The 25,086-nt window shown below is 47.7% G+C and overlaps 1 protein-coding gene across 3 annotated transcripts; it reads right to left on the minus strand.

Moving 5' to 3' along the window:
- Positions 1-1,284: 1,284 nt before the first annotated feature.
- On the minus strand, positions 1,285-23,457 carry map3k4 (mitogen-activated protein kinase kinase kinase 4). Of its 3 annotated transcripts, none has more exons than XM_080016231.1 (27): positions 23,279-23,457; positions 15,369-15,562; positions 13,793-15,111; positions 12,887-13,147; positions 12,533-12,664; positions 12,084-12,241; positions 11,470-11,586; positions 9,716-9,815; positions 9,279-9,362; positions 8,950-9,204; positions 8,068-8,217; positions 7,294-7,455; positions 6,798-6,931; positions 6,464-6,542; positions 6,305-6,383; positions 5,961-6,054; positions 5,625-5,741; positions 4,599-4,699; positions 4,409-4,489; positions 4,116-4,307; positions 3,864-3,934; positions 3,675-3,791; positions 3,444-3,603; positions 2,933-3,055; positions 2,309-2,415; positions 1,593-1,772; positions 1,285-1,515 (listed from the first exon to the last, which is right to left on the minus strand). In XM_080016231.1, exons 1-27 carry the CDS (start codon positions 23,296-23,298, stop codon positions 1,495-1,497), a joined length of 4,608 nt encoding a protein of 1,535 aa, XP_079872357.1. In that variant the 5' UTR covers positions 23,299-23,457; the 3' UTR covers positions 1,285-1,494. The 3 variants fall into 3 exon arrangements, with proteins under 3 accessions (XP_079872357.1, XP_079872358.1, XP_079872359.1); XM_080016232.1 differs by lacking the exon at positions 23,279-23,457 and adding an exon at positions 22,616-22,732; XM_080016233.1 differs by lacking the exon at positions 5,625-5,741.
- Between the last annotated feature and the right edge of the window lie 1,629 nt (positions 23,458-25,086).

The raw sequence follows: 25,086 nt of genomic DNA on the forward strand, positions 1-25,086 counted from the left end.
AGCTAGCAGCAGTTGATCCAGTTTCGGCGGAAAAACTAAAATAAATAGCCTCAGGTAGTTGCAGCAGTGGGCCAAAACTGAAGCAGCGATAGCCTTAAGTTCAGGGAGACGAGAGACAAATGAAAACAGACACGTGAACGCACAGGTGAGAAGCGGCAACAAAACATACCAGCGTCCTTTCGACACAATTCAACCGTCACGCTTTATCAGAGCTACGAAACGTATGTTACCTTCAAACGTTGAAGTCTTAAGATCGGGGAAAACAAGGTTCAAATTCTACTGTGTCTCAATGCTACCTAGTACTGAGACACTCAGCTGAACTGGTCGTTGGTCAAACCAATTATTACGTAAATACATGTTATGGCCTCGCCCGGCCTGCCAAGTGACCGCGCAGTCTAATCTGTCTGACCAGTATCAGGGGGCCCTTCAGGCCGATTAGTCACCGATTAAAACACAACAGCAAACGTCAATATGACAATCATCTGAAAGATTGAAAACTTTGGGGTTTTCCCTTTCCCATTGTTCTGGAACAGCACATGGTGGTATGATAATTTAAATTCTAAATTCAGACCAATCGGTTAAACAGATAAATATCCTAAAATACAATCCAGCTCCGCAGAGATCCTAAATGTTTTTTATATTTATATAAATACAGAAAACCACTGGAAGTTCAACACCAGCAACCAGCCTCAGGCGACTCCGCCCGCTGGACAAACGGGAGGAGCAGATTCGGGCGGATCCCGAGTTCCTACTCCCTCAGCAGATAAGAGATGAGACAACTGACGACCTTCAACTGACGACCTTCAACTGACGACCTTCAACGGACGACCTTCAACGGACGACCTTCAACAGACGACCTTCAATAGACGACCTTCAATAGACGGCATTCAACTGACGACCTTCAATGGATGACCTTCAACGGACAGCTTTAAACAGACGACCTTCAAAGGGCCGCATTCACCGAAGGGCATAACTAGTTTCACTCGACTAACTACATAAGTAAGTACTGCACAGTACTACACACAGTACAACATGCAGTCCTGCACTACTACACGCTACTGCAGTACTGTGTAGTACTGCAGTAGCGGTATTAGTGCAGTATTAGTTGTCCCCTGGACGCCTCTAGCCAGCTACTAACGGTTGGAACCGGCTCCTGACTCCGCTGCAGAAGCCAACTGGAGCTAAAACATGGAAGCAGGACTCTTTACTTTCTGGACCTGCTACCTCTGTAAATACTGCGTGTAATACCGCAAAACATACAAATAATAGACATTCCACTTCTTAGAAAAAAAACTTTGTTTATTAATATTGTTTGTACACTGAGCAGCAGAGGAGCGTCAGAGTTCATCTCACTGCTGCCCCCTGGGGGTGAGTCCTCCTCATCATTACCTTCCAGACTCTTCTCATATGAACAGATGATTTTACTTTACAATATTGTTTATACATCAAATCCCAAAAGTCATATTACAGTATGTACACCCCCCCGGCATGTCTTCACTCTTCATCCGCACAGACCTGAGAGGAAGAGGAGGAGACATTTGAGATCAAACTGAATGTGTATTTGTACAATAACAGAAGGTCTGAGTACACACCTTGACAAAGGCATGGTCGAGCAGCGCGCTGGCGCTCCAGCGACGCCGCGGCTCGCTCTCCAGACAGTGCAGCAGGAAGTCCTTCCCCTCCGTGCTCAGCTTGTCGGGCAGTGGCGGCTTGTGCCCCATCCCCACCGTGTACATGATCTGGAAGTTGTGCTCGTACTCGTGCCACGGACGCTGCAGTGCGAGTACAAGTACTCAGCAATGAAACACTGTTCTGAGACCGGGTACCTGTCTAACTGTATCTAACCATAAAGGAAGGAATGTCGGCCTGCCTGCCTGCCTGTCTGTCTGCCTGTCTGCCTGTCTGCCTGCCTGCCTGTCTGCCTGCCCTAACCCTCCTACACTTGGTGGGTGTGTCGCTGGGAACGTGCATCGTCCAGTTTGGACACGTGAAGCGTGAAATATTAATAAACTTTTGATAAACAAGCGAACATGGAGCCAGCAGGGCGGGGCCTCGGAGCTCAGCAGGGCGGGGCCTCAGGGCTCCGCAGGGCGGCCCCATGTCGTCATGTCAGTGTTAGGGCCACATGGGAATATTGTTTTGACTCTAATCCTCATCTGTACAATTCAATAATTCAGAGGAAAGGAAACTCAACACTTGATGTTCTTCTCCAGATCCTGGAACCAAAGTATTTCTTCTAAACCCTTCAAGCCATGAAGTGGAACTCAGTTGAGACAGAAGATGTTGTGGTTCTGGAGGGTTCTCCTACCTTCCCCGTCACCATCTCAATCAGGACGCAGCCGAGGCTCCAGACATCGGCGGCTCGACCGTGCCCTTCCCCCTTGGCTCTGGTGATCACCTCTGGAGCCATGTAGGCTGAGGACACAGAGGGGAGAACCTGCTAGAAGCTGCTAGAAGCTGCTAACCATGTGGGACGACCTTCTGGAAGCATCACAGAACAGTTGTACTGCTGTTCTCACCTCTCAAGATTCAAGAGGTGTATTCGTCACATACATATACATACTTTCATACACATATTCAGTGAAATGTCAAGGCAACGCACCCGGTAGTAGCAAACTAGTGTTTAAACTGTAGTACTGTGTAATACTGTGTGTAGTACTATGTGTAGTACTGTGCAGTACTGCAGTAGTGTGTAGTACTGCAGTAGTGTGTAGTAGTGCAGTAGTGTGTAGTACTGCAGTAGCGTGCAGTAGTGTGTCGTAGCGTGTAGTAGTGCAGTAGTGCGTATAGTCGTGCAGTAGTGCGTATAGTCGTGCAGTACTGCGTGTAGTCGTGCAGTACTGCGTGTAGTCGTGCAGTCCTGCGTGTAGTCGTGCAGTACTGTGTGTAGTCGTGCAGTACTGTGTGTAGTCGTGCGGTAGCGGCTCCTCACCAGCGGTGCCCAGCGTGCTGTTGACCTCGCCCGGCATGGTGTGGGCGTTGTTCTTCAGTTTGACGGAGCAGCCGAAGTCTCCGAGCTTGATGAGACCCGATGACGTCAGGAAGATGTTGGCTCCTGGACAGGAAGTCAACTGGGATTACAACCAATCACAGGAGGACACACATCCACGAGGCAAGGGCCTCGGTCAAAAAGGCGCTGCCCTCTAGTGGACGCGGTGAGACCGGTGTCCACCGTCAAACATCACGAAACGTCAACTTAACAAGGAGTAAGTTGTACTATTACTATTACGTTCAGTAGTATCACTGACAGAACTTGTAAGAACACGTTTCCACCTGTTGTTCAACAGACGTTTATTAAGGTTGGCGCCTGCAGGTCGACAAAAACTCAACTCATTCACATTGTACGAGCTCAACATTCTAACGCCGCGGTGCCGGAAAGTGACATGACGCCAGCCCGGGCTCCGCCCCCTACAGCGGGGCACGGCGGCCGCTCGTGCACTGACCCTTGATGTCGCGGTGCACGATGCCGTGCTCGTGCAGCACGTTGATGGCGGTGGTGATCTGCTTGCTGTAGAGCCGGATGACGTGCTCCTGGAGGCCGAGCCGCGACACCTCCTCCAGCGTGCCCTCGTCGCAGTACTCCATGAAGATGTACATCTCCTCCTGCGGGACGGGAGCCGTTAGCGCAGCCACTCAGGGCGTGGCCTCAAACTGCGCCGGGCGTGGCGTCTTACCCGGTGCAGCTCCACGCCGAAGTAGCGCACGAGGTTGGGGTGTTTGATCCCCTCGAAGATCTTGAGCTCATCGGCCGTCTCCTTGATGGTTTTGTGGTCGTTGGGCTGGAAGCGGATCTGGAACGAGGAGAAGAACGATGAAGAGGAAGAGTGAGGAAGTTGACGCTTCTGCAGTGCATGCGTGCCAACCTCCTTCATGGCCATCAGCTCTCCAGTGTCCACGTTGATGCAGGTGTAGACCTTCCCGTACTGCCCTTCACCTGGAGGAAAGGAAACAGTGTTTAGGGTCAGCGGTCGCATACGATGGAGGGAACGGGAAGCCAGACTGACACCGTTCATATTAATATCGTCCTGAGGTCCTTTCCCGGCGCCGGCCCTCCCTACGTCTCTGATCCACCAACACATAAACCACGTCAAGAGCGGCTCCTCCGCTCTTCTTACCGATCTTGTTGCCGCGCTGCCACTTGAAGGTGACCTTCCTGAGCCCCACGTGCATCACGTTGTCGTAGCTCTTGGGCGTGTGGCACACCTGGCCGATGATGTTCCGCTGCTTCATCACGGCATAGCGCTGCTCCTCGAAGCCGCGGATGGAGCGACGCACGGCCTCCAGGGGGCTCTGCCGAGCAGCCGAGTCTGAGGAGGAGCTCCGGTTGACTTCTCTCAGCAATACTTCAACACACCAATACCTCAGTGCTCTGTACTTCCATAGTACTCTGTACTTCAGAAGTTCTCACCCTTGTTCTGGCTGATCAGGGTCCTCAGCTCCCAGCTTCGCCGTGCGGCGGCGCCGGCCTCTCCTTTGGGGTACGAGGGCTCTGCAGAGAAATGGAAGCGGAGCGTTAGGACCCAGGGGAGTTGCGGCCACGCGTACTCCACGTGCACACGCGCACTCCACGTGAACACGTGCCACAGACCAGCACCGACCTTCCCTGTCCTCCGTGGGGCTGGAGTGGCGGCTGAGGGACTTGAACTGCAGCTCGGCAGCGACGGACGACAGGCGGTCGTTCTCGTGGAAACTGGAGCCTCTGCAGCGACAAAGAAAACAGGAAGTGGCGTTACAGCCACGTGCACCTCATGGAACTAGGTTGATCTATTCTCTAAAATGACTCCATTAAATGTTTCAACAGGGTTATTGCCACTAAGATAAGCTTTTAAATAAACTCAGAATAATAACGTTTTCCAAATGTGCGTATATCTGAACAATAACGAATGAGTGAGCCACACCCATCTAGAATATTAGGAATCTGTCTGTGTACTGTCTGTACTGCATGTGTCCAGTTTGCTGCGACCCGTCTTATATGAATTAACTTTGACAGTGAGCAGCGAACTGCTCTGTGCAGCTTGGGCGCTTTTTGATGACATCATCAGCAAATGCATGGCGGGCGGGCCGCGCTGCGTGCGTCCTAACACGAGGGCAGAGGAAGCGCTGGAGATGCGAGCGCCGGGCGTGACGTCAACATCTCACGTTCACGTGAGAGGAGGAGACAAAGTTGTACAATATTTCACATCTGAGACTTCATTCTTTATTGCAAAGTTGTCCTCCCATTTTCAACGGGCATGCACGGGCACTTTCATCTTTTTGTTAAACTGTGCCATTAAAATGTCTTAGAAATTCTTAAATTTTGAACAGGGAAACACTGGTTCCATTTGCGCAAAGCAAAGCACACGTCACAGCTTTTTAAAGTCAAGCAAAGCAGCAAAACAAGCTACAAGCTACGAGCTACGAGCTACAAGCAGCAGCAGCAGCAGCAGCACGACTGTCAAGAGCAGCCCAGCTGTTCCTACGACCAACGAAAAGGAGTTGTACGTCTCCATGACAGACGCTGCCAAAAATACTGTCAAATTCCACTTCCAATCACATTCCTTTTTGCAAATATGACTAAAATATAATTTGAATTAAATTGACATTTAAATTTTTTTTTTCCATCCGCCACCGGGGGGCGCTGCTACCTGAGCTCAGTGGGGGTGCTGCCCTTGGCGTGGCCCTGCTCGGCGGGGCCCTGGGGGGCCGGGCGGGGCCCGTTAGGGAACAGCTGAGTCCTCAGGTCGCAGGGAAGACTCCGAGAGCTGTAGAGAGACAGGAGAGCTGCTGGAGGCGTGCACGTGGGTATGCACGTGGGCGTGCACGTGTGTGTGTGTGTGTGTGTGAGACCGAGGCAAGCATTTACAGAGTCCCACCACCAGGGGGCAGCTCCAACAAACTACAAACTACAGAGGGGTGCTGACTGAGAACGGCAGCCATCAGCGTGTGGATCACGCAGGAAGGACGTGGAGCTGGGTTTGTACCTGAAGCCGTCGGCGTTGGGGATGAACAGGTTTGGGTTCGGAGGGTCGCTATGGCAACGGGGAACCTTGACGGGTCGGGGGCTGTTCCTGGGGGCTGGGGGGTGAGACATTAGTGTGTTAATAACGACGTTCTCCTGCTTCACGTCCCTGGTATTACTGCTACATGCTAATGCTAACACTAGCTAGTGCTGTTACACAGGAACTACAATTCTAGTTTGAATAAAAAAACATGAATAAGTACATTAAACAGGAAAAAGGTTATTATTATGCTGTGTAAACTAGACATACGAGTTGAAAAATCCTTTCAAATCAACCTCCACATTTTATTTTGTGTACCAACTCACCGAAGTACAGACCGGTCACTGGGCTGTGCGGCTTCCCGATCACGTGGCCGATGCACTCGTTCATCAGAGCCTGAAGGTTCTGGAGGAAAACAATAAAACACAGGTAAACAACAGGTGTGAGGACCAATCAGCAGGAAGGGGCGTGGCCTAGCGCCATACCAGGAAGTCGTCCTCGGGCAGTGCTGAGATGAAGGCCGGTTCGATGGCCTGGAGGAAGTCGAAGCCCTGAGTGGCCCACCTGGGGGGGGGGGGGGGGGGGTACAAACTGAGATGAGCACCTATAAATAACTGATAACAATCAATACATGGTTTTATCGTTGAAGGTACACCATCCCTTTTCTAAGTCTCTTCTATAGAAGCCACAAAGAGGTGTGAGAAGAAGTTAAAATCCACTCCATGATTTAGAGTCAACGGTGTGGAGACACGGAGCAGCATCCAGCAGCATCCTCTGACTCCTGGTTTAATAGGAACTGCTTTCAAACCGGTTCCTCACCTGGGCTTGGTGCCCCGCCCGCTCTCGCACTTGGTCAGGACGTAGGTCATCCACTTCCGGGCGAAGGTGATGTAGCGCTCCCCGATGCGCTGGCGGAACTCCCCGGACATGAGGCGCACCACCTCCTTGTGGTACTGAGAGGAAGGACACGGACACAGACACAGACTCCATGTTGCCTTCCCTCTGGCTCGCGGTCGACTGATATTTGGGCATTTTGAGGTGGTGTGCACCAAGCCTGCGCCCAGGCCCGTTCAAAAGAAAAGAAATGTCTGAAATACCTCTTTCTAAACATATTGATTCTGAATATTTGAAACCGTTTAAATATGCATTTGAAATACTAATGCTAACTGTGTTAGCTCCATGCATGGCTGCAGATGGGATCAGCTAGCCTAGCTCATGTGAAATGAGAGAATTCCACCTTCCAGCGTCTGAGACGACTCCATAAAACAACAACTAGTTCCTTGAAGTCCCACGCCTCATCCTGCTGCTTTCTGACCTCGAAGGCAAAGTTGTAGCCCTGCACCATGGCCTCCCTGTAGTACTGCTGCAGCGTGGCCTGCTCCACCTCCTCCACCTCCTCCTCCACATCCGGGCTGAACAGGAACTCCACCCGGTCGATGGAGGTGTTGATCTGCATGCAGAGCTGCAGAGCCTCGTTCTGAGGAGGAGGAGAGAGGGAGAGAGTGAGAGAGAGGGAGGAGATAAAGAGGAAGAGGAGAGAGAGAGAGAGAGAGAGAGAGAGGCAGAGAGAGAGACAGGGAGAGAGAGAGAGGCAGAGAGAGACAGGGAGAGAGAGACAGAGAGAGAGAGAGAGAGGCAGAGAGAGAGAGAGAGAGAGAGAGAGAGAGAGAGAGACAGAGAGAGAAAGAGAGAGAGAGGCAGAGAGAGAGACAGGGAGAGAGAGAGAGGCAGAGAGAGACAGGGAGAGAGAGACAGAGAGAGAGAGAGAGAGACAGAGAGAGAAAGAGAGAGAGAGGCAGAGAGAGAGAGGGAGAGAGAGAGAGGCAGAGAGAGAGAGAAAGACAGAGAGAGAAACAGAGACAGAGACAGAGACCGAGACAGAGACAGAGAGAGAGACAGAGAGAGACAGAGACAGACAGAGAGAGAGAGAGAGACAGATGACAAAGGGGGGGGGGCGGAGAGGAAGACGGGGGGGGGGGGGGGGGGTCAACAGTTGCGCTGGGTAATAAAGAATAAAAAGAAGAAGAATGTGTTTGAAATGTGGTGTTTTTTTGCTCCATCATCAGGTGGATGTGGATGGAGGCGTCACCTTGAGCGTCTCCAGAGCAGCAGCGATGAGCGGCTGTGAGGACGTCTGCTCCCGGCTCAGCCTCAGGACGTCGTCCAGGGAGGAGTGGACGCTCTTCCTCTGAGCCACCAGGTGAGCAGACTGCAGGACGATGAGCAGCACGTCCTCCACCTGCAGCACAGCACTACTGTCAGGAGGAGTACTACTGCTGCTATTATTATTACTACAAGTAGTAGTAATACTATTTGTAGTAGTAGTAGTAGTATTATTAGGTTCTTGTCATTTTTGGGGCAGCAGCACGTCCTCCACCTGCAGCACTTAACTCAATGAGATCAAAGTCTCAGTTTTCAGAGAACACATCCTTTGAGCTGCAGTAGTAGGTGTGGAAGCTGCAGCAACACGAGGAAAACGTGAGAGCGGCTCCCAAATGTATGATCCTGTATCTGTTTGATTTATTACTCTTTATTTATCCATTAATTCTCTATATTCAAAAAATAAACATTTAAATAAAACATCCTCCTCATGGAGCTGAATGTTGGCGCAAACTCTTACATTTACGGGTGTATCGCCTACCGCCTCCACCTCTACCGCCCCCTGGTGGAGGCGGGTGTATCGCCTACCGCCTCCACATCCACCGCCCTATCACCTCCACATGTGCCCCCTGGTGGAGGCCACATCCGCCCCCTGGTGGAGGCAGGTGTATCGCCTCCACATCCGCCCCCTGGTGGCGGCGGGTGTATGTCCTCCACATCCGCCCCCTGGTGGAGGCGGGTGTATCGCCTACGGCCCCCTAGTGGAGGCGGGTGTATGGCCTCCACATCCGCCCCCTGCCGGAGGAACGTAGTCTGGTTTGGTTTGTCTGGGACCGTGCGTCAGGTGACTTGGGGCCCCGACCCTTCGTACCTTCATGGCTCTCAGTGTGTCCACCGTCTCGGTCTGGGGCACCAGTCTGAGCAGGGGCCCCCTCCACCGGCTCCAGTCGTCACCTGCCCCATGTTTGCTCATGAGCAGGTGGGCGTCGTCCTCCGGCAGCTCGTCCGGCTCCTTGGAGCAGTCCTTCCCCACCGCCGCGTTCAGGAGCTGCAGGACCATGGAGCGCTGCTGCTGGAGGCCGCAGGGCACAAAGACCTGCAGCTCCTCCAGCCCCACAAACTGGACCTAACACCCGGAGGGAGGGGGGTTATTATGGGATGCAGAGAGGAGCCACGGCGACGGGGTCGGTGGGGGGGTACCTTGACGTAGTTTCTCTCCTTCAGAGCCTCAAGGAGCGACGCCACGCCGCTGGAGATGGAGAAGACTGCAGCGATCTCAAGATCCTGGGGAGGAGACGAAAAACACAGTACAGCTACTTTGTTACTCTCTACTAAGCAGAGATACTTATAAATATCTGTTGTTTTTACTCTACTTCATTTCTGGCAAAGCCACATTGCTTTAGTTATAATAATTATAATAATAACAATAATAAGGATTTATATTTCCTTGTAAATGACTGACTCCACCCATTTTATTTTATTGTGAATTATAATCAGGAGCATCATCTACAGAAAAATGATCTGTAAAATGTACTTTCAGTACATTTCAGAGCAAGTACTTTTCTACTTATGCTTAAGCAGAAATTACTACTAGGTACTACTAGGTACTTTGACTAGAGTAACCTTGTGTACTTCACCTTGCGCAGCATCTTGGCAAAGCCCAGCGCTTTGGACGCTCGCTCTCGTGCCTCGTGGAACAGCTCCTTCAGTGACCTGCTCGTCTCGATCACCGAGCGTCTGGAGACACAGATCAGATCAATACACCTCCACAGATCAATACTCTCATCACCAGGACGTACAGTGGGGCAAAAAAGTATTTAGTCAGCCACCAATTGTGCAAGTTCTCCCACTTAAAAAGATGAGAGAGGCCTGTAATTTTCATCATAGGTTCACAGGGGGAAAGAATCCAGGAAATCACATTGTAGGATTTTTAATGAATTTATTGGTCAATTCCTCGGTAAAACAAGTATTTGGTCACCTACAAACAAGCAAGATTTCTGGCTTTCACAGACCTGTAACTTTTTCTTTAAGAGGCTCCTCTGTCCTCCACTCGTTACCTGTATTAATGGCACCTGTTTGAACTGGTTATCAGTATAAAAGACACCTGTCCACAACCTCAAACAGTCACACTCCAAACTCCACTATGGCCAAGACCAAAGAGCTGTCAAAGGACACCAGAAACAAAACTGTAGACCTGCACCAGGCTGGGAAGACTGAATCTGCAATAGGTAAGCAGCTTGTTGTGAAGAAATCAACTGTGGGAGCAATTATTAGAAAATGGAAGACATACAAGACCACTGATAATCTCCCTCCATCTGGGGCTCCACGCAAAGTGGAGTCAAAATGATCACAAGAACGGTGAGCAAACATCCCAGAACCACACGGGGGGACCTAGTGAATGACCTGCAGAGACCTGGGACCAAAGTAACAAAGGCTACCATCAGTAACACACTACGCCGCCAGGGACTCAAATCCTGCAGTGCCAGACGTGTCCCCCTGCTTAAGCCAGTACATGTCCAGTCCCGTCTGAAGTTTGCTAGAGAGCATTTGGATGATCCAGAAGAGGATTGGGAGAATGTCATATGGTCAGATGAAACCAAAATAGAACTTTTTGGTAAAAACTCAACTTGTCGTGTTTGGAGGAGAAAGAAAGCTGAGTTGCATCCAAACAACACCATACCTACTGTGAAGCATGGGGGTGGAAACATGCTTTGGGGCTGTTTTTCTGCAAAGGGACCAGGACGACTGATCCGTGTAAAGGAAAGAATGAATGGGGCCATGTATCGTGAGATTTTGAGTGAAAACCTCCTTCCAACAGCAAGGGCATTGAAGATGAAACGTGGCTGGGTCTTTCAGCATGACAATGATCCCAAACACACCGCCCGGGCAACGAAGGAGTGGCTTCGTAAGAAGCATTTCAAGGTCCTGGAGTGGCCTAGCCAGTCTCCAGATCTCAACCCCATAGAAAATCTTTGGAGGGAGTTGAAAGTCCGTGTTGCCAAGCGACAGCCCCAAAACATCACTGCTCTAGAGGAGATCTGCATGGAGGAATGGGCCAAAATACCAGCAACAGTGTGTGAAAACCTTGTGAAGACTTACAGAAAACGTTTGACCTCTGTCATTGCAAAAAAAGGGTAAATAACAAAGTATTGAGATGAACTTTTGTTATTGACCAAATACTTATTTTCCACCATAATTTGCAAATAAATTATTTAAAAATAAGACAATGTGATTTACTGGATTATTTTTTTTTCCTCATTTTGTCTCTCATAGTTGAGGTGAACCTATGATGAAAATAACAGGCCACTCTCATCTTGTTAAGTGGGAGAACTTGCACAATTGGTGGCTGACTAAATACTTTTTTGCCCCACTGTAACTCGTCCATCCTCACCTGATTTCATCCGAGGCCGTGCTGTCGTCTGCATTTTCCCACAACTCGTTGCCGCTCCTCTGCAGCCCGGCGTCCAGGAAGTCCCCGGTGGATTTCAGCAGCATGCCGGCGATGTCGCTGCAGAACCGGCACAGCGGCGTTAGAACCCACAGCAGGTCACCAGGACCAGGGGCCCAGGGGTCCAGGGGTGGGGGATCCAGCCCTGGACCCCTGCGAAGGAGTCCAGGGTCCAGAGCTCTGGGGTCCAAAGCTGGACCACTTTAGAGGAAATATCTAGAAACACCTATAACAGTGTTCTTCAATGACTGTGCTGTGAGCGCTCGCCAAGTGGCGCCATCATTTCACTTAAAAATACCAAAATAACAGCAATTATCTCTTGTGTTGCAAGATAAAAATTGCAAAGCTGCAGTACTTCGTCAGCTCCCGCAGAACAGCAGCAGCTCTGTTGAATGAGTGGGTTCTTGACGTGTCACAAGAGTCGTTTTGCCTTTGAATTTCATTTAGTTTGGTTATTTTCAGTTTGTGAACTCTTTTGCCAGAGTGACTCCAGACTCCAACAATAATTATAACAACAATAATAACAAAAACAATAATAAGCACAGTTCTGCACTGACCAAAAGAGCTTCCCGGCCTGAGCCTCTCCACCCCTGATGTAGGGTGTGATGACCTTGGTGAAGTTCCACTCCTCCTCCAGAAGGTTCTTCAGGCTGTGGGAGGCCTGGGGCAGCTGCTGCAGCATGCCGATCCAGCCGTGCATGTAGTCGAAGTAGACCTGCACAACCACGCAACCACCACTGAGAGCCTCCTCCACCGTTTCACATATTTTATTATTTTATTATTATTGACTATTTCTTGAATGAAGGATCCATCCAAGTCTCATGACCTTGTGTGACTTATTTTCTTTTTATTTTAATTAACTGATTTGAAGAAGCTAAATCAGAACACCAACTAAAAGATGGAACAAAGGCTTGAGAGTACAAGCACCTGAAGACAGCATCCGACCAGACACTGGATATATTGTTATGGAACAAAACAAATAATTATCATGATTGATGGTCCTCACCACCAGCATCTTGTGCAGATCCTCCTCGAACTCGTCGATGTTGGCGTTGGACCCGACGCCGCGCAGCATGTACTGGTAGTACTGCTTCATGAGGAGGCCACCCTTCAGAACTTCCTTGCACTCGCGCACCAACTACACACAGAAATATATTAGAGGGCGGTTCTCAACGTGGGCTCCAGGGACCCCCAGGGGTCCTCGCAGAGGTTCCAGGGTGTACCCCGAAAAAAATGACTCCTGGTAAAACTGCAGCATTACTTCATTTAGAAGTCAGTACTTTGTCAGTATGCCTTACAGTACTTCTTTCAGTACTCTCTGTACTTCTTTTAGTACTTCTTTCATCACTTCTTTCAGTACCTGCTTGATGCTGAGCAGTGAGGGCTCCCCCGCCGGCCGCTGCTCCAGTCGCAGCTTCAGACACTCATGGATGACGTTCAGCAACACGCGGCACAGCACCAGGAAGGCCGGCAGGAAGGAGGGCAGCTCCATGTCCCGAAGCTCCGCCCACGACACCCGGTCCGCCTCCAACTCTGGGTGGGGCGGACCCCCACAGGACAGGGGCTGCGACAGCTCCGGCAAATAATCGCTGTACAGCAGGGGGTCCGGGAAGTCGGCGAACTTGGAGGAGAAACCACAAGAGGGCGTCAAATAACTAGTACCATTTGACATCAAAGTGTCAGTTGTTGCCAGGAGAGGAGTATGCCCTTCTTTTAGTTATTTTCCCTGGTGTGTCATGTTCTACATCACAAACACGCCAGAAAAGGGGCGTGGAACACTAGAGGAGACAGCAACTTAAACAAACAGCAACATAAAACATGGCAAAAAAAAATTAAAAAACAGCTCATCACCCAGTGAGACTCATTTCCCTTCATTCCGACAAAACGCCTCGTTCAAAAGAATCAGATGCTCTGGGAACGGCCTGACACGACAGCAGCAGCGGCGGCGTGGAGGATCCACGCCCACATTTGGCAGTGCCCAAAGCGTGGTGCGTGAACCGCTCCGCTCCGGTTGGGAGACCGGCTAGTTTGACGTCAACAGCAGCCATTTTAAATTCATTGAAATGTTACATTTTCGTATCAAACTGAACTGTTCTGTGAAATGTTTTTCTAATACACATCAGGTATCGCAGGTGAAATGAAAAGTTGGAGCAATTATATATAAAATGTATCCTGATCCATCTCATCAATATCAAATTGTGATCAACAGCCACCCTTTTCCTGTGTTTCCATCCAACGGCAATTCAATGTGTATTCAGCGCCTCACCTCCTGGGGGGGGGTGTTGGGCAGCAGGGCGGCTCTGGCCCTCTGCAGCGAGCGGTCCATCAGCTTGTGAAGCCGCAGGATCAGCTTCCTCAGTCCCATCTGCTTCAGCGCCTTGTCCACGAACGGCCTGTAAATGGCGGTGGGACAGGACACACCCCCCCCTTCGGTCGGCTCCGCCCCTGCTGCCGCCGGGGGGAAGCCCTCCTGCGAGAGGAGGCGAGAGGACCTGGGCGTAAGCGACGGAGACAGCTCTCCTTCTTCCGCCAGATCCAAGTCGTCCTCCTCGCTGTCAGCCGTGAAAGTCGCCGTAGAGTCATTCTCCTCCTCGTCCTCGTTCTCCTCGTCCTCGTTCGCCCGCGAGCAGCGCGGCGAGGGGGTCTCGAACACCGGCCAGCCGATGCGCGCCAGGTCGCGCAGGCCGAGCACGGTGGCCATGAGCCGTAGCTTCTGGTTGAGGTCCTGGGTGATGTTGAGCCACAGGCAGAGCGCCTGCACGCGGCCCTGGAAGTCCCACGCAGCGTACTTCTCGTAGTCTCGCTGTAGCGCCTGAAGGGAGGGGTAGAGCGCCTCTACCGACTCCAGCAGCTCCATCACGCGTTTCACCTGCTGGAATGCCGCACGCTGCCGCTGTAGGTGCAGCCGGCATGCGGTGCCGGAGCCCCCGAGGTCCGGTTCCGAGACGGGGGGCCCCCTGTCATCTCCGCCGGCGGGGTTCTGGCCCGGCTCAGCGCTGCCGCCGCCCGGGGCCTCGGGGCCCGGGGTGCCGTAGTTGACCTTGAAGTGCAGAACCTCGTCGATAATCTCGGGAATGGCCTGGCGGGCGGTGAACAGGAACAGGTCCTGGTCGCCCGTGGAGCGGCGGGCATGCCAGGCCTGCAGCTCCAGCCAGATCACCTCGTTGTTGTGGCCCATGAAGGCCATGTTCTCCAGGCCGCGCTGCTCCTTCTCCTTCCTCTTGGACGACATGGACGTTAGCTTGAGCAGCAGCCTCAGCGTCTCAAAGAACTTGAGGCGGTCTGCGGGGCAGTCGGTGCGGGAGGACTGGCGGTGGGTACGGGCCAGGCCGTGGGGCATGGACACGGGGAGCTTCCCGCTGCTGCAGCCCAGGCTCAGGTAGTGCTTCCTGGGGTCCACGCTGAGCCCGCTGAAGGGGCCGGCCTTGGAGAGCGGTTCCAACATGAAGGAGCCCTCGAAGGTCTTCTTGTGGTCCCGCTCGGTGGAGCGCAGGGCGGCGCGCTGTTTCTTGCCCTGCTTGTAGGTGTGCTCCTCGGGGGTGTCGGCCGGCTTGGGACCCTCCCTGGGGCCCGTCGGGCTCGATTCTGAGGAACAAACTGAGTCGTTTCAGAAGATACAGGGAAAGCTGACACATCATGAAATTTCAGTTGACAAATTAATTGTCCTAGAAAATTCGATCAGATCATCCAGGCTCAGAAAGTGGATGTGGAATGTTCCACCTCTGATGGAGATGGGTTCATGCATACCCAATCACCCAACAGAGTAAAAACTCTGAAGGACACACTTAATAACATCGAGCATCGGATAATAATATGTTAATGGATGAAATGCAGTTCCCCACCCTTGCTGGGGGGGCGCCCCCCCGCCCGGGCCTGGCTGTTCCTCGGGTGTTTTCCCGACATCCTCTTCATCTGGCGGGGGGTGCAGGGGGGCGATGTGCCGTATGAAACCTCCTCTTCCTCGCTGGGGGAGTCCCACGCCTCCTCCGCTGCACGGTCCTGCTGGGGGGGCGCATCTTTCAGAGGGACCGCCTGCCTGCAGACCACCAGGGGGAGACATAGGGTCAACTCACACCTCCACCCATGGAAGCTCTCTATTCATACTGTCTGATGTGAATAAAGCCTGGAGCATATTCAGATGAACAGAGCAGGCTATCGGATCATATTCGACACCTAAGATGGCTCGATAAGAACAGTCGTTGCTCCAGGCAACCATGTCAACCATCTTGTGCCGTCTGGTTGCTTTATTATCAACCATCACTGTATACCGTCTGATTAGAAATACACCTATCGATCAATCAATTTATCTCATTATCTCACTCAATTATAAAATGATTAAAATTCAGCTCAATTTGAAGGTCAAAGATAAAAATAAAATAAAAATTTAATTCACCATGTGGTTTGGACAAAAATCGGATCTAAAATGAAACAAAGTTCCAAAAATAAAAAGTGAAACAGGAAGTCGATGCAACGACGTCACATTTTTTCTGGTTTGGATTCTGATCGCACAATCAGATACTGGTGTGTGTGTGTGTGTGTGTGTGTGTGTGTGTGTGTGTGTGTGTGTGTGTGTGTGTGTGTGTCCCCCTAGCGGCCATTCTCAAACTGCTGATGAGAAGGTGGAATGTTTGCAGCATGTACAAGCGTTGAGCTGATCCATGTCATGAAGAGGAGGAAGACGCAGCCAGACGGTGTCTGAGCTGCAAGACAGGGAGGACTCTCCTCCTGAAGCCGTATGCAGGGACACGCTGCGCAGGTCCCAAATCAGGACGACAGGACCATGGGAAGACGGTCAAACACGCACAGCAGAAACATTCCTCCAGACCAGGGGTTAGGAACCTTTTTGGCTGGAAGAGCCATAAAAGCCAAATATTTCTAAATGTATTTCCTTGTGAGCCATATAATATTTAATAACACTGAATGCAACTTAATGCATTCTTTAAGTAAGACATGCATTTTTAACCTATAACACATCTGAGTACTTTAAAAATCACTATATATACTACATTTCTCTTTATTCTTCTTAATAATATTGTTGTAATATTGCAGCTAACCAGTAATAGATGAATAATTTTTAGCATGGATGTGACTTGTGGTGCTGCCTGGTTTTGCTGGTGGCCTTGTCGTCTGCTTTGTACGTAGTGAGGTGGAGCTTCATGCTGCCCTGAGGCTCCATCAGTGGCCATGTGGGCGCACCACGGCCAGGAAGACTCCGTCTCCCTCCCTAAAGCTCCACCTGTGGCAGAGACTCCCACAAGTGGAGCCTGAGCAGAGACCCGGGAGGGGCAGGGCCCCGAGTAAAAGGCCCCGGAGTCTTTCTGGGGTCCGCAGCCGGTGTTTGACTACGCCCCTTTGTCCGCCACATTTATATTTTGAATTTTATTTTCAAAATTGTAATTTCTCTGACCTGTTTTACTTGAAAATGACACAGAATAAGTATTTATTACTTGTTAATTGTGATGAAAATTTTTAGCTCAAAATTGTCTGCCAGTCATATACCGTAATGGAAAGAGCCGTGATTGGCTCGCGGGCCATAGGTTCCCCACCCCTGCTCCAGACGCTTTCTTTCCGTCCACATCCCAATGTCGCCGCTCTGTTCCTTCCAGCTTTTAGCAGGATTAGAGAGGAGGTCTGGGGGTCTGACCAGAGCACCACAGCAGCAGAGTGTGTGTGTGTGTGTGTGGGGGGGAGGTGCTGCACGCGCCAGCTGGCGTCTGAAAAGCTCCGGTCTGGAAAGCACTTTGCACATGGAGAGTCCAGGCTGCTGCTCAACACTCTGCACAAAACATCTCAATCTGTGATTTCCGGTTTCAAAAATATCAGTCAGTCAAATGTGTGTTGATTGTTAATTATAAGGGTTAGTGTATGTTGGCAAGTTGTCTTTAATATGAGCTGCCACACACACACACACACACACACACACACACACACACACACACACACACACACACACACACACACACACACACACACACACACACACACACACACACACACACACACACACCTTGAGAGGAAAGTGACACCTGTTGCAGTGTGCAGATTGAAAATGTTCCATACTGATCCCTTGACTTCAAATTTAGTTCTACTATATTTGTTTTGATGCCAATGTTCTGTATTTATATTGGAAATCCTGAGAAACAGATGATACTTTATTTCTATATCCCTGAAATCCTTCACCGTCCAAAGCTGTAGTTTTATTTGTGGCTCACAGAATAGCTGAATAGATGAACTCCTTGCATCCAAACTGTGTTCGATGCCACAGAACGTTGTGAAACTCAAGGGCATCTGTGCAATTTGCTCGATCCCATAAAAGTGAAATTCAACACCCGACGCGGAGAGACGAGTCGTTAGAGTCGCAGAGACTGCAGGGCCTTGTTCCCTGGACGCAGAACACCACCCTGATCTGTTCATTCATCCATCTCAAGCAGTCGTTCATGGATTCATTCTCTGTCATGTATTCATTCCACAAAGTGTCTCAGAATGTAAAGAATGCAGAAGAAGCCCGACGACTCACAAGCAAAACTGAGAAATGCCAAACACTGTCGACTATTTGTGCCGTATACTGAAGGAGCCAAGCAGCAAGTACAGAACGCTAGACCCCCCCGTCCAAGAACTCAGCTCAAACAAACACTGCGGTTTCTGTCAGCCAGGAGTGTTCCTCAACCATGTAAATACATAATGCATGGATATCAGAGGGCAGTGCAGTGCATTATATTGGAAAAAGTGCTGCTTGCAATAGAGCTGTGACTCCATCGCTCAGGAATGAATGGCAACAGAAGGAGTTGCACCATTAGTGCCTGCTGTTTGTTTGGTTGCCATGAGACACACGCAGACACTCAGGAGAGATTCCTGGTCCGAGTTCTCTGCTCTTTCTGAATCTGGTGCACAGGAGAGCCAGCGGCCTCACGGCACCAGGCTGCGCTGTCATGTGCAGCCGCCTCCTGCAGCAGAGCTGGGCTGCAGATGGAGAGTTGCACTGCAGATGGCGTCTGGTTGCTCTCAATGACTTGTTGGAGGGGGAATAAAGAGCAGAAGAATGTTACAGCCCCCAGCCAGAGGCACAGGGAGCATAAAGAGCAGCACAGACAGAGTCCTTCCTGAACTGACAGAGGCACTGACACTTGGGGGGGGGGGGGCTTGACCTTTGACTGCAACCATCTGAGCCATTGTACCAGGGAAGGGCACTGCATTGTGTGTGTGTGGGGTGAAGGGGGGGGGGCACGTGGCCCGTGAGGCCCAGGTCTGAATAGCAAACAGCTGGTTAGTGAGCACCCTCACTCACAATGCACAGAATAAACAGGAGGTCGTTCTGCAGCAGCACACGTTCACCTCATGGAGGCTTTGTGTCACCATGCGTCCTGCTTTTATTACAGCCATAACTAGAAGCATGCGTGTCTTAAAACTTTCCTCACTTCCTCCAACCGATCCACACTGAGACGCATGAGTCTAATGCATCCCTGCAGACCAACACCTTTAATCAGTGTCATGCTGTCTGCTGGAATCAGCCAGAGGCCCAAACAAACCCCAGAGGGCGCAGGAATAGCGCAGCCACGCCCTGTTCAGGAACCTGCGACAGCACCGACCTCCCCATGCACATACTGTACACGCTGCGGCGCTAAATTAAACTTTGCAAGACTTTGCCATGGAATGATACGACAGCTCTATGTAGCAATAACACAACCTCACACCGCGACAGACACAGTTGAGGTTCTACATGGAGCATGCAGCGCATTCCAACAAAGCAGCAACAACAACAGGGTCGACAGGGACGTGCAGCTGTAGCACAAACCTACTGCGACCTGCACCCGAAGGAGCTTCAAGCCGCTCTTCCAACCTTATGAAACTGTCAACTCAATGTACAAATATACAGAAGTAGAACAACTCTGTAAAGCTGCTGAATCTCAAACCACATCAGCCACATTCAAGCTTCAAGACGGGGCTTGAAAATGATGTTATTTCACAACGTTTAGTCAATTAAACAGGTCATGTTCTTAAAAAATAAAAATAAATAAAAAATAAAAAAAAGCAGGACTGACAGGAATAAGTGCAGCAAAAACTGCAGATAGATTCTGCACTCGTGCTACTCGAAAATACTGAATTTTGACCATGCGTGCAGGAGGAAGCGACCCAACACTCACACCACATCCTGGAAACCTGGAATGTTTGTGGCAACAAAGTTTGAAGACGTCAAGAGCAAAGTTAGACTGACAAAGAATCTCTGTCCCCTAATTAATAGAACACGACCTCAAATGACCTGGAAGAGCCTGCAGCTGCAAGAGCCAGACTGGAAGCATGCACAGAAAGTTTGAAAACTAAAACCAATATTTTCCAATGTTTTCCAGCTTTTATTTCAACTTAAAGGCACTGCATCAAAAAGCCATAATTATAACATATTATAACGCTGAGATATTCCTCAAAGCAAAATGCACACAACTTGTTTTTAATTGAACTGCATATAGGTCCATGTCTGCAGCCTTTAAAGGGTGAAATCAGAAATAGAGCTTGTGCATACAGCACATGTTGTATATTCTGAATGTATTGTATACAAATAGTTTTTTTTACTGTCAATTGTTCTTTTTTATTTAATTTTTTATGCTACTCCCTTTGTATGTGAAAATGTAGTTAGCCAAATTAACACATTCTGATTGAGAAAGCAAGAAACCGTAATATGACAGGATTAATGAGGTTATTTGAGGCATGTGAACCATGTCTTGCCAGGTACTATTTCAGTATTTTCTTCAACAGCTCCATAATGTTTGGCCTTCCGAACATTGCTTTTCAATCATTTATACAGTAGACCACAGTCACAACTGTTTTATCTAAGTCTGACATTATATCTACGTGTATAATAAAGCACTGCCACCGAGGCAAACAAATATACAATCAAACGTTCAGTGAATGTGTAAACAGGGAAAAGGGAGAATAAGAACAGAATAAAATACAAAATGAGTTCCAGTTCCAGACTTTGCATCACTGTGTGGAGCTGCAGCTCAGTCTCACATCCACGAACACAGAGAAACCCTGGAGCAACAAACCAGAGAAGCCACCCTACAGCAACAAACCAGTGAAGCTACCCTGCAACAACAAACCAGTGAAGCCACCCTACAACAACAAACCAGTGAATACAACATGCAACAACAAACCGGTGAATCATAATGCAACAACAAACCAGTGAAGCCACCCTACAACAACAAACCAGTGAATACAACATGCAACAACAAACCAGTGAATACAACATGCAACAACAAACCAGTGAATACAACATGCAACAACAAACCAGTGAAGCCACCCTACAACAACAAACCAGTGAATACAACATGCAACAACAAACCAGTGAAGCCACTCGACAGCAACAAACCAGTGAAGCCACCTTGCAACAAACCAGTGAAGCCACCTTGCAACAACAAACCAGTGGATCCACCCTGCAACAACAAACCAGTGAATCCACCCTGCAACAACAAACCAGTGAATCCACCCTGCAACAACAAACCAGTGAATCCACCCTGCAACAACAAACCAGCGAGTCCACGCTGCAACAACAAACCAGCGAGTCCACGCTGCAACAACAAACCAGCGAGTCCACGCTGCAACAACAAACCAGTGAGTCCACGCTGCAACAACAAACCAGTGAGTCCACGCTGCAACAACAAACCAGTGAGTCCACGCTGCAACAACAAACCAGTGAAACCACCCTACAACAACAAACCAGTGAAGCCACCCTACAACAACAAACCAGTGAAGCCACCCTACAACAACAAACCAGTGAAACCACCCTACAACAACAAACCAGTGAAACCACCCTACAACAACAAACCAGTGAAGCCACCCTACAACAACAAACCAGTGAATCCACCCTACAACAACAAACCAGTTAAACCACCCTACAACAACAAACCAGTGAAACCACCCTACAACAACAAACCAGTGAAACCACCCTACAACAACAAACCAGTGAAACCACCCTACAGCAACAAACCAATGAAGCCACCCTACAACAACAAACCAGTGAAGCCACCCTACAACAACAAACCAGTGAATACAACATGCAACAACAAACCAGTGAATCCTCACTGCAACAACAAACCAGTGAATCCAACATGCAACAACAAACCAGTGAATCCTCACTGCAACAACAAACCAGTGAATACAACATGCAACAACAAACCAGTGAATCCAACATGCAACAACAAACCAGTGAAGCCACCCTACAACAACAAACCAGTGAAGCCACACTACAACAACAAACCAGTGAAGCCACCCTACAACAACAAACCAGTGAAACCACCCTACAACAACAAACCAGTGAAGCCACCCTACAACAACAAACCAGTGAAACCACCCTACAACAACAAACCAGTGAAGCCACCCTACAACAACAAACCAGTGAAACCACCCTACAACAACAAACCAGTGAAGCCACCCTACAACAACAAACCAGTGAAGCCACCCTACAACAACAAACCAGTGAAGCCACCCTACAACAACAAACCAGTGAATACAACATGCGACAACAAACCAGTGAATCCTCACTGCAACAACAAACCAGTGAAACCACCCTACAACAACAAACCAGTGAATCCACCCTACAACAACAAACCAGTGAAACCACCCTACAACAACAAACCGGTGAATCCACCCTACAACAACAAACCAGTGAAACCACCCTACAACAACAAACCAGTGAATCCAACATGCAACAACAAACCAGTGAATCCAACATGCAACAACAAACCAGTGAAGCCACCTTACAACAACAAACCAGTGAATCCTCACTGCAACAACAAAGCAGTGAATCCAACATGCAACAAAGCAGTGAAGCCACCTGTAACACCAAAGCAGTGAAACCACCCTACAACAACAAACCAGTGAATCCTCACTGCAACAACAAAGCAGTGAATCCAACATGCAACAAAGCAGTGAAGCCACCTGTAACACCAAAGCAGTGAAACCACCCTACAACAACACCAGGTGAATACAACATGTAACTGGAGCCACTTGGTGCAGAAACACATGAAAGTTGTTTAAATCCCAGAGCTGCGGATCAAACTGCATCAAACAGGTGAAACGGTTGAAAAACAGACTTTACCTCCTCATTCGGGACACATTCCTACTCTCTTTGCTGAACCGTGGAAGCTGCGAGCACCAACTATTTCATTACTTTTCCTCCCGAGTTTCTAGAGAAAAGTTTGCAGATGCATTCGCTGCACGCGGATAACTATTTGGCAGGAACTTGGCGGCAGCGGCCCGCGCATGCGCCCTCGAACGTCCCTGCCGGGCTCACTATCTGGCAGCACTGAGCTGCGGTGCAGCGTAGCGATGAAACATTCGCGAACGATTCGTTCGTGGCGAACGAACATTTTAGATAAGACGGGACTGGGGAGTCACTCTGGCAAAACAGTGAGCAAACGAGATATGGAGCAAAATAAAGTCATGGTTAATTATTTGGCATAATTTACTTCAAATATGACGATTTACACTTAGCCAAATAAACAATCTTGACGTAAGTAAATGATTCATGTGATTCACACTTTTTTTATTTATACTACACTAAATATACTTTTTATTTTTGAGAGCATAGCCGCTTTCTTTCTGGGGTCCACATGTCGTTCTACCGCCTCAATCAATCATTCTGATTCCGTTCGGTTGATTTATTTGCGAAGAGTGGGAAAATTGAACGACTCTTTTTACTGAGTGACTCGTCAACAACCGACTCTGAAAAACGATGGAAGCACTCAGCACTAGCACCGACCTGCGGCCCGGAGGCTCCATGCCGCTGCCGGGCTAGCGGTGCACGGCCCCCGGCATGGCGCTGTGTCGCTGCGGCTCCGCTCCTCCGGCTGTTGGCGGGAGGTCGGTTCTTCTGGCTCTCCGGTTCCTTCTATCCTCCGGTGCAGAACGCGGTGGTCTGAGCGGGAGGCGGCGCCATGTTTGCACCGAGCCGCTGTTTGACCCTGTACGGCAACCGAGCAGGGACATGAGAGCTGAGAGCGCTTCACTTTGTAGAACATAAAGAGGAGTAATAATGCAATCATCATTCATAAAACATAACATTAATGTGCATATGATCTCATTTCTATATCTGATCAGAACATTCCTGCTGTGTTTTTGACAATTTGTAAATAATTGATAGTTTGATGTTTTATTTGTTATTTTCTATTATTTATTCTTCAAACTGAAAGCACATGATGTGTTTATAAAGTTGAGGCTACAGCTTCGAAGACTATTGAGAATATCATCTACCTATTATATATCTATTATATACCTATTATATACCTATTATATACCTATTATATATCTATTATATACCTATTATATACCTATTATATACCTATTATATACCTATTATATACCTATTATATATCTATTATATACCTATTATATACCTATTATATACCTATTATATACCTATTATATATCTATTATATACCTATTATATACCTATTATATACCTATTATATATCTATTATATACCTATTATATATCTATTATATACCTATTATATATCTATTATATACCTATTATATATCTATTATATACCTATTATATACCTATTATATACCTATTATATATCTATTATATACCTATTATATATCTATTATATACCTATTATATATCTATTATATACCTATTATATATCTATTATATACCTATTATATATCTATTATATACCTATTATATATCTATTATATACCTATTATATACCTATTATATATCTATTATATACCTATTATATATCTATTATATACCTATTATATATCTATTATATACCTATTATATATCTATTATATACCTATTATATATCTATTATATACCTATTATATATCTATTATATACCTATTATATATCTATTATATACCTATTATATATCTATTATATATCTATTATATACCTATTATATATCTATTATATATCTATTATATACCTATTATATACCTATTATATACCTACTATATATCTATTATATACCTATTATATATCTATTATATACCTATTATATATCTATTATATATCTATTATATATCTATTATATATCTATTATATACCTATTATATATCTATTATATACCTATTATATATCTATTATATATCTATTATATATCTATTATATACCTATTATATATCTATTATATACCTAATATATATCTATTATATACCTATTATATATCTATTATATACCTATTATATATCTATTATATACCTATTATATATCTATTATATACCTATTATATATCTATTATATACCTATTATATATCTATTATATACCTATTATATACCTATTATATACCTATTATATACCTATTATATATCTATTATATACCTATTATATACCTATTATATACCTATTATATACCTATTATATATCTATTATATACCTATTATATATCTATTATATACCTATTATATATCTATTATATACCTATTATATACCTATTATATACCTATTATATACCTATTATATATCTATTATATACCTATTATATATCTATTATATATCTATTATATACCTATTATATATCTATTATATACCTATTATATATCTATTATATACCTATTATA

This window comes from Zeus faber, assembly GCF_960531495.2.
Source record: "Zeus faber genome assembly, chromosome: 16".
Classification (NCBI taxonomy): Eukaryota; Metazoa; Chordata; class Actinopteri; order Zeiformes; family Zeidae; genus Zeus; species Zeus faber.

Excerpts from the sequence above, each read along its gene's own strand:
- map3k4 (XM_080016231.1), bottom strand. The coding sequence starts at position 23,298 with ATGGAGCCTCCGGGCCGCAG. Across the intron at positions 6,384-6,463 it reads TGCCCGAGGACGACTTCCTG|AACCTTCAGGCTCTGATGAA; the intron begins GTATGGCGCTAG and ends GTTTTCCTCCAG. Across the intron at positions 3,604-3,674 it reads TCGGCGTGGAGCTGCACCGG|GAGGAGATGTACATCTTCAT; the intron begins GTAAGACGCCAC and ends CCCGTCCCGCAG.